This window comes from Chrysochloris asiatica, unplaced genomic scaffold (assembly GCF_000296735.1).
Source record: "Chrysochloris asiatica unplaced genomic scaffold, ChrAsi1.0 scaffold00005, whole genome shotgun sequence".
In the NCBI taxonomy this organism is placed as follows: Eukaryota; Metazoa; Chordata; class Mammalia; order Afrosoricida; family Chrysochloridae; genus Chrysochloris; species Chrysochloris asiatica.
The window spans coordinates 17669963-17682908 of record NW_006408523.1 but is presented as its reverse complement, the minus strand read 5'-3'; the positions used below and the strand labels follow the sequence as shown (position 1 = coordinate 17682908).

Below are 12946 nucleotides of genomic sequence, written 5' to 3'. Positions count from 1 at the left end.
CTATTCATAAGGTTTTCAGTGGCTAACCCTTCAGAAGTGGTCTGCATCTCCTTCTTCCTAGTCTGTCTTAGAATGGAAGTCTCACTGAAGTCTGCCTACCAGCAGTGCCCTCCTGGCATGTACAATACCAGTGGCATAGCTTCCAGTATCACAACAACACACAAGCCACCGCAGTACGACAAACTGACAAATGAGTAGTGTTGATCTCCTTCTGAACAATCAGCCATTGAAAATGCTATGGAGCACAATTCTACTCTGACACACATGGGGGTGACGATGAATTGGAATTGACTTAAATGGCAAGTGAAAGTAGACATAAAAGTTGAAGATGAAAATTTATCTACATTTGCTATAATTGATATTTCTAGCAATTCTGCTTCTAGAATATACTCTGGAGGAAATTTCACTCATGTGTTCAAGGAGAAATGCATGAGAACGTTTAAACAGTACCAACTTGTTACAGGGTTTGAAGAGCTCTGTGAAACAATACAAATGTACGTCTCCATGAATGTGGCTAGAAATTGGTGCATTTAATGAAATGTTATATTCACCTGTGGGAATTATAGCTGTATCCCTGAACATGGAGAAATCTCAGAAATGCAATTGTTTCTGAAAAAATTGGTTACAGAAGACTATCTATGGTATGATTCCATTTATGTAAAGACTGAAAAGCATTCAAAGCAATTGGCCAAAGAAGCCTTCATTGTTACTGTATAATTTGTACTTTGTAATATCTGGTAGCTGCACGGTTCGTTAAGTTTCAAGCTAACAGAAAATTAAGCATTAACGATGGTGCCAGTTTAAAAAAAAAATTAAAAAAGAACATCCCCCAAATCAAAACCTTTAAAATTCATCTAGAGAATTTTAGTGAGGATCCATGTAGGAAGTCAGAAAGATCATCTTAGGCTATATTTAAAATGTCATCGATAAGTCATGCTTCATCCTACAATCCTGTGCTCCTTCAGGCCATTTGAGCCTGAAATACTGTCACCTACTCAAATTAACTGGCTGTAACATTTGCCCAAGTGTCCTTTGTCTGCTGCATGCCTAGACCACCAAGGCATTCTGTCTGTCTGTCACTGGAGAAGGCTGAGCAACATGTCCAGGGCACAGATCTCAGCTCTGGTGTTTGGTGTAGGAGGGTTTGGAGCTCTCGTTGCTGCCACAACATCCAATGAGTGGAAAGTCACCACGAGAGCATCATCGGTGATAACTGCCACTTGGGTGTACCAGGGTCTGTGGATGAACTGCGCAGGTAACGCGTTGGGTTCTTTCCATTGCCGACCACATTTTACTATCTTCAAAGTAGAAGGTAAATATACTAGCTTTGTTTGGAGTGGTGAGATGAGGGGATGGTGGGAGTATGTTGAAGAATGCCACAATACTGATGTCACCGTAGGCTAGTAGCCTTGTAAATGCTGAGTGCTTAATTAACGTGCCACAATTTGCCTAGGATGTTTGGGGTAGTAGAGTTGGTTGACTGGATCAAATCATTATTATGTTTGGTGAAGGAGAGTTAAGATTGCCTTTATGAGTCTTTTGGATATAGTCAATGGGAATAATAGACTCCAGAGGAAAGGGTGGAAGTTACTGGACAATTTTTTTAAGCCAGTTTAAGTTTGTCTTGCGTCATAGATGAACCTTCACGGGTTATTTATCCTGGGTTGTAAGAGCTCTCATCGATTTAAACTCTGTCAGAGATAGATATTCAGAGCAATAGAAGCATATGACAAGAAGAGTTACATTGAGCAAGGGACAGAATTTGTTTTTCTAAGGGAATTTCCAATGTTTATTTCTATTACTGTGTGTAGTGGAAAAAATAACTGCAAGAAAAATTAAAAGGTAGTTAAGTGAAAGAAATTACCATGAACTTTCCTTTTGGGCTGTTTGGGTTTATTTTCATATATTTATTTGTTGTGTTACAGTTCCACAATAAATAAAAAGAGAAAACATTCAATCTATTAAAAAAAGAGAGAGAAATTTTCACCTTTACCCATATGTGACATTTCATCACAAGCATATATATCTTAAAGAGGAAAAATATAAAACATAACATTTCAAACTCAGGATACCTCCAGAAGAAACAATTATTTGCTTTTATGTCATTATAAGAATCACCATCTCCCTCAGCTTTCTATTTATTTGATACTTGTGCATAAGTCATACATATTTTTGTATAATTTAATCAATTATATACCAAAATTATCCCCATTAAAAATAAAAAATAAAAAGTAGACTTCTCACAGTAAAATGGTATAACTTTACCTTGGCCCTAGTAAAGAAAATGAAATAAAACTTTAACTAGGAAGTTACTAAAGCATAATATTTTATGAGATTGTGTGTCAAGTCCACACGTCATTAGTCTACAGAAAGTGCCAAAGTATTAAGAGAGAATACTTAGTTTAAAGCCAGGAGATTTTCAATGACAATTAACAGAAAAGTTCAAGCATGGATAATCCAGCTGGGCTTTTAATTAGCATGGACTTGCCTAAGTTCCCCTTTAAGCAATCAATGCTATGTCTCTCTTCAGTCCGAAATTCTACACTGGTTTTGGGGTATTTCAGAACTGTACTTTCTACTATAGAAGATGTCCCTGGTACCAAGAACCAACTGGAAAGGAAAAGAGGAGGGTTGTGGAGGTGTTGCTGTCCCTCAGCACATCTTTTGTGGTTGTTCTTTCTCCATGATCCCCCCTCTTGGTCCTTTCTCATGTTGGGTACCTAGCAGAAGATATTGAAGTTGTTAAATGCTGTTGAGTCGGTTCTGACTCATAGTGACCCTGCATAGGGCTGCCAGAGAAAGTCATGAGTGACTGGTGAATTTGAACCATTGACCTTGTGGTTCAAACCGACCTTCTGGTCCAGTGATATATCCCAGGCACTACACCAGGACTCCAGCAGAAGATATAGCATATGGGTATGTCTGTTTCTTTGGTCTTTACTCGGCTTGTATTTTTTTATTATTGTTATTTAAATTGTTTTTTGTCTTATTACTCTTGTGAAAAATATATGCTCAACTGTTCTATCCAAATTAGGCTAAAGGACCTCGGTAGATTTCTGTAGGACTTCAAAGGCTATTTCCCCAAATGCACTTTAGATAACACAATCAGAAATAATGTTGATGGTGGTCTGAATAATTCTTCCACCTTTGAAGTTTTATCTCCTCAATTTTGCATTTTCTCAATAGCAGAAAAAAATATTGTATATCTGTTATAGCCCTGTATATAAGAGATACTTTGAAAGATCGTGTTCCCTCTCAAATTGATTTGGCTCGAATATGTAAACTTAATTTGCCATTTTCTTCCTCTTGAATCAGAATCTTTATAAAAGTTAATAGCGTACAGCATAAAAATTTTCAACATCAGGAACATTGATTCATATTTCTAGAGGAAATGAATACTCACACATTTGGATTTCCTTGTTCCCATAGAACCATGGCTAATGCTGCGTTTCCTTTATTCTTATTTGAAAATATAACAATGGGGGAGTTGGGAAAGCTCTACCCACAGGTTCTTAGAGAGTACAATTAAATAACTCCAAATCAAGAAAAGAACACAGAAGCCAATGAGGAATGAAAATGGTTATATCAGATTTTAAAATAATAAACTATTGAAGTCTTTATTGTCAATTTGAGATAAATCTTCTTAGACTTAGGCTAGATTAAGCTTCCTTTGAGAAAGAAAAACAAAATCTTTTTAAGCTGCCAAGATTTTTTTCTTGCTGGTTACATAATTTCTTGCCAGGGTCATACATTCTTGTTGCTATTAGATGCACCAAAATGGCCACAGATTTTCAGCAATCATTTGGCTCAACAGGGACTTCTAAAGATCTGATGTGTGTCAGCACGTCTTTGGAAAAGTAGTATTTCCAGTTACTGTGGAAAATACAGGCCTCCTTTAGCTCCAGTTCTGTGAGATGCATTTCAGGAAAACTCCTGGCAGAGACTGGTAATTTAATTGACATTGTTGCCTGAAAGCTTCTTGATTCAATTATTAAACCAACTCACTCTTCAGATCCAATGCTCACCATAGACTGCATCTCCTGTTTTGCTTTTCTCTCTTGTCAATATTAATTCCTGATGACCAGTTACTGTTGAGTACGTTCTGACACCTGGTGACCCCTGTGTATCAGAGTAGGACTGCACTCCATAGAGCTTACAGTGTCTGATTTTTCTGAAGTACATCTCCAGGTTGAAGCATATTTTGACTATGAAAGCAAAGCATTTCTCAGGAGAGAAACAGTTCATTCTGATGGGGGGATGCTGGAACTAGAACAGATATTGAAGTTAAATTGTAATCGCCTTGAGGGCAAGGACTTGATCTGTTATGTTCACCTTGTGTTCCTGGCATCTAACATATAGTAAGTGTTATAGTTAAACTTTTGTGTCAACTTGGCTGGACCAAGATTCTCAGTAGTGTAGCAGTTGTTTTTGTTATGTGCTTTCGAATGGGTTCCAACTCATAGTGGCCCTGTATAGGGTTTCTGAGGTGTCTAGATCCAGGGAAAGACTAATGCCAAGACACAGGGAATGCTGGGCCTATAGATGCTGAAAGTTGGCAATGAGCTTTCTAGAGAGTTGGTGCTCTGCTTCAGGCTTTGAGTCTTCCAAACTGGGAGAGAATATATTTGTGTTTGTTAAAGATACCCATTTATTGTATTTCTGTTATAGCAGCAATAGAAAATAAGGCAGACCCTAGAGGAATCGAAGCATTTGAATTATTATGTTGGAGGAGAATATTGAAAGTACCATGAACTGCCAGAAGACAAACAGATCTGTGTGAAATAAGTAGAGCCAGAACGGTGAGACTTGTCTCTTGTACTTTGGAGGGATCAGTCCCAGTCCCTGCTTGGTAAAGCGTAGGGTCAGTGAAAAAGAGAGAGACCTCCAATGAGATGGATTGACACCGTGACAGCAGCAATGAACTCAAATGTGACTGTGGAACAGAACCGGGCAGTGTTTTGTTATCTTGTGCGTAAGGTCTTTATGAGTTGAAGCTGACTCAACAGCACCTAACAACAACAGTGAGTGAGCACTTAATATATATTTACAAAGTGATTGAATGAAATGATGAGCTAGACTTACAGTTTGAAACAGGGGTGCATTGTCTTCCGGCAGGGAAACTGGGGTGTTCTGAACTAAGGAGTGATTTAGAAAACATATTTAGACAGCACAGAGGAACATCACTGGATTCCAACTAAGGTCAATTTCAAGTCCTGGCTCTCTTATTAGTTGTGAGATCTTGCTCATGCCTCATCTATACATGTTTCTCATCCACTAATTTAAAGAATTGAATTACAAGAGTTCTTTAAGGTGTCTTTTAACCTCAAGTTCAATTCAAAAGCTTCACAGTGCTTCACCAGATAGCGAATGACAGCTACCAAAATCTCTGCTGATGTCATTGTCCATGGGATTGGGAGCTTGTTTTTCTTCCTTAATCTACTACTTGGGCTAGCTTCCTGTGTTTCTGGCTATTTAGGATCTTATCTGCTTCTGGGTGGAGATAGGTATAAATGACCTCAAATGACCATATGACCGAAGTAAAGGTGCCAGGATTTCCCTGGAATGAAGCCAAACATTAGTCTGGAAGCCAGCTAGCTGTCTACAGGAATGTGAGCTCTCCTTTCTCCTCACTTCCCACTTCTTCTCCTCTCTCCACACTCCTTCATCACCCACAGAATAAGAATTGAGGTTCAGGAATGGCATTTGCTAACCAAAGGGGGTTTTCTGTGGATGTTCATTCACATACAGGAGACAGCTGAGAATCAGCTGATGTCATAACGTTAGAGTTCTGGTTGAAATGCATGCCTGATTGTTGACGCTGCTGTCGTTGTTAAGTGCTTCCTATGTAGCTTAAAAATTGGAGAAATCTTAGTAGTTGTGGTGTGGCACTATATGTACTGAACCGCAAGGTCAGTTTTAACTGCAAGGTAGGTGGTTCAAACTCACCAGCCAAATCTCGGGAGCTGTTTACAGGGTTGCTGGCTCGATGGCACTCACAACAACAATAACAAGTGTAGAGCTTGGACTTTGAAGTCTGGTGGACTTTTTGTTTATTCTCCCAAAGATCTTAATATCTCAATCTTTTTCTTTCTTTCTTTCTTTTTTTTTTTTTTATAATTTTGAGTTTTGTTCCTCATTTTCTCCCACTCTACCCGGGACCTTCAATGACCTTTCCTGTTAAATGATGACTGAATGAGATTAGATAGGCAAAATGCCTTATCCAATGGGAGATACAAAGACAACTCACCACAAATGGGAGCAGTTATATGTTACTATGGATTCATCTTCCAACTCTTTAAGAACTCATACCTCAGCTCCAGGGAGGGGAGCATGACTTTTGCTCTGTCCATTTGTCTACAACTAGACTGTAACCAGTGGTTTCCTGCAACCCCAAACCTGAAAGAAGAATGCCTTGGATCCCTTGTTGCTTACCCTATGTCGTACTTGTAATGATATGAAGGCAATTATTCTAAAAGGACTACCTTTTATGCTTAGGATATTGCTATGCCTCATAAATGGAGTCCTGGTGTGGTGCTGTAGGATAAACACTAGATTACTAACTATAAAGTTGATAGTTCAAACCTATCAGCCACTCCTCGGAAACGCAGGAGCTCAATGAATCAAAACTGACTTGATGGCACTTAAAAATAACAAATCCCCTATAAGGCAAGCCCCCATCTCTCTATATTTTTGTTATTGTTAGGTGCTGTCCCATCCACAACAGAAAGAAACACTGACCAGTTCTGTCCAATCCTCACAATTGTTATATTTGAGAACATTGCTGCTGCCAATGAGCCAGTACAACTCATTGGAGGTCTTCCTCTTTTCGGTTACCCTGCATTTTACCAAGCATGATGCCCTACTCCAGGGATTTGTCCCTCCTGTTAATATACCCAAGGTATGAGAGGCCAAGTCTTGCCATCCTTGCTTCTAAGGAGCATTCGGGCTATACTACGTTCAACACAGATTTGTTTATTCTTCTGTCAGCCCATGGTACTTTCATTTTTTTCTCCAACACTGTAATTGAAATGCACCAATTTTTCTGTGGTCTTCCTTATTCACTGTCCAACTTTCAAATGCATTTGAGGCTATTGAAAATACCATGGCTTGGGTCATGTGAACCTTACTCCTCAAACTGAGGTATCTTTGCTTTTGAACACTTCAAAGAGGTCTTGTGCAGCATATTTGCCTAATGCAATATGTCATTTGGTTTCTTGGCTGCTGCTTCCATGAGTGTAAATTATGGATCCAAGTAAAATGAAATCTTTGACAACTCCAATATTTTCTTCATTTATATGGATGTTGTTTATTGGTCCAGTGATGAAGATTTTTGTTTTCTTTACATTGAGGTTCAATCTATACTGAAAGCTGTGGTCTTTGATCTTCATCAGTAAGTATTTTAAGTTCTCTTTGCTTCCAAAGCAAGGTTGTATCATCTACATATTGTAGGTTGTTAATGAATCTTCCTCCATTACCAGTGTCACATTCTTCTTCATATAATCCAGTTTCTCTAATTATTTGCAAAGCATACAGATTAAATAAGTATGGTGAAAGAATACAACAGGGTGCATCCCTTTTCTGATTTTAACCCATTCAGTATCCCCTTGTTCTGTCTGAATGACTGACTGTGTTTTGGTCTCTGTACAGATTTCTCATGAGCACAATTCACTGATCCAGCACACCAAGTCTTCACAGTCTCCCATATAGTCAAAAGTCTTTGCATAGTCAATAAAGCACAAGTAAGCATCTTCCTGGTATTCACTGGTTTCAGCCAAGATCCATCTGAGATGTCAGCCATAATATCTCTAGTTCTATGTCCACTTCTGAATCGGGCTTGAATTTCTGGCTGCTCTCTGTTGATGTACTGTTGTTGTACTAATCATTTCTTTTTGGGTAAAGTGACTCTTGCATACCTTACATCTTCTTCTCTCTCTCTCTTTTTTTTTTTTTAATTTTGAGCTTTTTTACTGGGGGGTTATGCCACATTTAACTAAGTGATTCAACAAGATGGTGGAGAGTGTTTCTAAGCCATTCTTTAAGCTTGGGAGATGAAATGGAAAGATAAACTAAGTTTTAGTCTCCATGTGGAAGTCTTCTGAAGACATTTTTCTTACCTTCACATTAGCAATATACCCAGGTGTGGTCTTGGTCATAGTTGTAAGAGGTCATAGTTGGGGTCCTTCTAACATGCAGTGTCGTCTCTATGCCTCTTATTGGACATATTGGAAGAAATATGGTGGCTTGAAAATGCCAACTCGCTTAGATGGTGAGCGGCCGGGACCCAACCGTAGTAATATGAGCCCACACGGCATCCCTATCCCAAGCAGCGGGAGACCCAGGTTTGCCATGAAGACCAGTCAGGCCTTCTGTCAGCACACAACTAAGCTGACAACGCATTGCCCAGCAGCTGCGCCCCTTCCACGCCTCTGGGCACCCCTACATGCCCATCAATGGCGCCGCCATCAAGGCCGAGTGCGTGGCACGGCCTCCCAGAGCCCGCTGGTGCTGATGCACGTGGTGCGGAAGCCCCTGGAAGCTGTGCTCTGGTGCCTTGAGGCCCACTCGCGCCCTCCGAAGCCAAGCCGGAATCTTCGAGGGGTTTGGCCGGCGCACCCAGCAGTCTGACTCCCGCCAAGGCAGTCCCACCCCCCACCCCCCGGTCATCAACAATGGCTCCCCCACCATCCTAGGCAAGCGGAGCTATGAGCAGCATGAAGACGCGCCTCCTGATGCCCAGTACGGGAACTTACTTAGGACTGACAAACCACGGACAGACCAGGCATATGGGACCAAGCCGGAACCTACTGCTCAACGGGAAGTCGTACCCCACCAAAGTGCGGCTGATCCGGGGCGGGGCTCCCTGCCCTCTGTGATGAACTGAATAGACGCCCCTGACGACGTGTTTTACATGGCCACTGAGGAGACCAGGAAGGTTGGAAAGCTACTCTCCTCCTCCGAAACCAAAGCCCGCCGGCCCTACCAGCCCATTACCCTGCGCCAGAACCAGGCCCTGCCCCTCCGGCCACCACCTCCGCCACCCATGAACGACGAGCCCATTGTCATCGAGGACTAGGGCAGACGGCTGGTGAGCTACCCAACCCCCTAGAGCACCAGGCAGTGTGATGGAGGCCGCCTGAACGCGCAGGTCTGCCCGCTCTGACACCATAAAAAGTTCTCCTTTGATCCTTTGGTAGTGCAGTTGAAATCATTCTTATTTTTATACTTGAATCAGAAGTGACAGGGAGGGCCAAAAAACCAGTGAGGTGACTCTGGTGTCCGCACAGCGGCTCCACTTTGCATCCTTGTCCATGTTCTCTGTGGAGGGCGCCAGATGCGGTTTTCATTGGAATGCAGATGGTGGGGAAAATGCAGGGCTTGCTGAAAGAATTTCCCCCATATTCATTTTCTTCCCAGTATTTCCATTTCTGCTTCTCATCAAAAATGGATGTCACTGGGCACCACAGTTTTCCCAGCTGCCTTTTTTGGTACAGGTTTAAAAGGACTTTCGGGAAGATGGCTCATGAGTAATCGCTTCTGTTTTCTTTTGATGCTTTCTGCATCATTCAATATTTTGCTCATTGTTGCTGTTGTTAAATGCTGTTGAGTCAATTCCAACTCATAGCAACCCTGTAAAGTGTTTCCAATGACAGGCTGGTGGATTTCTAGGGCCTTGTGAGACCGGAGGGCCTGATGTTCCCCACCCCTACTGTAAAATAATAAGAATGATAACAAAAAAGATGATAGTGGTAACTATATCTATTTGCATACTTCACAAGTTCATGTTGTTGTTGTTATGTGCTATGGAGTGGGTTCTGACTCATAGCGACCCTGAGCAGGGTTTCTGAGGCTGTAAATCTTTATAGAAGCAGAAAGCCTCATCTTTGTTTTGCTGAACAGCTGGTCGTTTCGAACTGCTGACCTTGTGGCTCACAGCTCGATTCGTAACCACTACGCTACCAGAGCTCCAAGTTCATAGGGAAGATCAATTGAAAGAATCCTATTACATTAAGTAGATTCCTGTGCATGGACACTAACTCTCTTGGTGTTGTTTGCATAGGTAGGTGAGCAAGGTAAGAGTTCTGCTGCTCCACCTTTCATTACAGGACTACACTTGCTGTCTGATTGTCAGTACTTTTTTCTCCTGGTAAATTATCTTGAACTGACCTTGTGGTTCAAACTGATTTTGCAGTCCAGCACATTAACCCACAGTGCCACACCAGGACTCCAAATAATTGTGTATAGAAAAGGTTCAGGTTTGTTTTATATAAGATTCCTGGCTCTTCTCTCTCCTCATTACACAACCCACTGAGACATATGGCAGATTGGAACTATTGATTCTCTCCTGCACAGATTTCATTACCCACTAGCACTAAAACTTATCCCAAAGGAGACTTACTCAAAGAACATCTGAGCAAGCAGTAGACTGGGCTTGATCATTTTAAAATTTCTGCCATTGTGCACATTTAGGTGACTCCAGAGCATTTCAGAAAGCTTTATTTCTCTTAAATACATTTGTGATAATTTACAAGAGCCAGCTGGCCTACAGTTAAGGTTTTACCAGAGTTTTATATGCATGTATGTATAGAACCAAGTACAGAAAAAGTTAATTACCAAAGGTTGACATTTTGGTGAATTTCTATGATGCCATCTTACAGATTTGAAAAGAACCATGTAAATTGTTAATTCATTACTGAGCCCTTTCATAAAAGCTTTCATTAGATTTCTGGCACCTAATAGGTTCTGGGGACTCAATGAAGGATAGAGCACAGGCGTAGTCTCAGAGCCTGGGCAATTTAGAGAAAGCAAACATTTAACAGACAGTTAGCCCAGAATTAGAAGTTCAAGGAGGTGGATAGACTTCACAGAAGAGCTGGTGCTTGAATTATCTTGAAAGATGGCTGGAAGTTTGCCAAGAAGAATGGAAGAGAGGGCATTTAAGGCTAAGGAACTTGTTCAGCTCTACACTTATTAACTGTGTGGCTTTGGGCAAAACATTTAACATTTGATCTTCCCATCAGTAAAATGAGAATATTATTTTCTACCTCTGACAGTTGTGGTGAGGGAGAAATGAGTTAATTGGTGAACCGGAGTTGCAGCGCTGTTGGTACATGCAAGCTGTATTAGTTATCTAGTGTTGCTATAACAAACAATCCTACCTCATTAACATAACACAGACAATCCCTTCCCCGCCATCCCTTCCTCAGAAACCCTATACAGGGTCCCTATGAGTTGGAACTGACTAGACTGCACTTAACAACAACAACATAGAGGTTAGGATTTCCAACACATACTTTGGGGATATTGTTCAACTCATAACAAGAGCAAAGTCCTAAAAGTAGGAGGGAGATAAATGCATGCAGTAAACAGCCAGTGGCTTGGCATGGCTGAAACACAAGACGTTTACAAGGGAATGTTAAAGATGGGGCTACAGGTGGAGCAAAGGGACTCTATAAAAGGATCTAGAGTCTGTCTTGAAGGAGTTAGAAAGCTATGAAATGTCGTAAGCAGAGATTACCTACTGGGACTTACATCTTAGAAGGGCCCCTCTGGCAGCAGTGTGGAGAATGCTGTGGAGAGGGATGGTTGTAGTATTTCATGCTAGATCCAGAATCCAGGGTGGAGCAGTGGGAACTGGGGAGAGGGTAGCTAAGGTAGAGTTGATAAGACACAGTGATTTGGGAATTCATGAAGGATGAGGGGAGTCAAGGATGCCTTTGGAGACTGAGCAGCAGTAAAATAGAGAAAGCTGGTTATAGGGCAGACCTCAATATATGTCTGTGTCCCTTCTCCTAGTAAAGGGTGTCCCAATACACACCAAGACTTCAAGCAAATCAGATTCCTGATGCTTGACTCTTAAAAATCAATCATACAGAATATGACAGAATCAACCCCCCCAAACCCAAATCTTTTGTTGTCGAACTGATTCCAATTCAGGGCGACCCCACATGTTACAGAGCAGAATGGCTCCAGAGGGGGTTCAGAAACACGTCACCAGGCCTATCTTTCATGGTACCACAGGCTGGGTCTGAACCACTGACCTTGCAGTTAGTTAGTTGTTGTTAAGTGCTGTTGATTCGGTTCTGACTCATACAGACCCTATATAGGATTTCCATGGAGTGGCTGGTGGGTTTGAACCACTGACCTTGAAGTTAGCAGTCCAGTGCTTATCCTCCAACAGCACTCCAAGACCCCTTCTGCTCTGCCATAATCTGAGCAAATAGCTTAACTGAATTAATTTTTTCAAATGTACTTTTTAGGTTAAAAACAACAACAACCCTATAAAATATAGCAGCTATAGAGATTAATGTCATCTTTGTTGTTGTTGTTGTTAAGTGCCATCTTAGGTGCCATTAATAGCATTGCTCTGGTTGTTAACGTGCTGTCGAGTCATTCCTGACCCATAGCGACCCTTTATAGAGTTTCCAAGAAATGGCTGGTGAGCTTGAACCACTGACTTTGTGGTTCAAATGACTTTGCAGTCCAGTGCATTAGCCCACAGTGCTATACCAGGACTCCCTAAGAGTAACAAAATTAAGAGGGTACTAGTACCACCCACCTTCTGTTACTCTGTCTTAGACTACCTGGTTCTGGTCCTGGTCACCATATCTATTTTATGAGACACTGACATAAACCACATCCAATGAGTCTAGAGGAGGCTGACTGAGAGTGTTGTTGTTAGGTGCTGTCAGTAGGTTCCAAGTCATTGTGACATTATGCACAACAGAATGTAACACTGCCCCGTCCTGCACCATCCTCAAATAACTTAATATGGGCAATTGTTTCACTTGGAAAAAAATGGAAAAGTGTATGATGGGGCAGAGTGGGTGTAGTGAATTATCTAATGTGTCTTCTAACCATAGTCTTAACTCCTACCAAGCAATGTTCCTACCCTGCTGGGTCTGGGTAAGAAAAGTTTGGAGAAGATACTGATAGGCTGATATGATTC

General features: G+C 41.3%; 1 protein-coding gene and 1 pseudogene across 2 annotated transcripts in view; both read left to right on the top strand.

Annotated features, from left to right (window-relative positions):
• The first annotated feature begins 1098 nt into the window (after window positions 1-1098).
• The window catches only part of CLDN10 (claudin 10), a 178216-nt gene continuing 166368 nt past the window's right edge, over window positions 1099-12946 (top strand). Inside the window, exon 1 of one of the 2 annotated variants that reach the window (XM_006831999.1) lies at window positions 1099-1255. In XM_006831999.1, the coding sequence (XP_006832062.1) occupies window positions 1099-1255 (157 nt within the window). Of the gene's footprint in view, window positions 1313-12946 lie in introns of both variants that reach the window. The other variant, XM_006831998.1, reaches the window with a different exon arrangement.
• LOC102814244 lies at window positions 8083-9073 on the top strand (annotated as a pseudogene).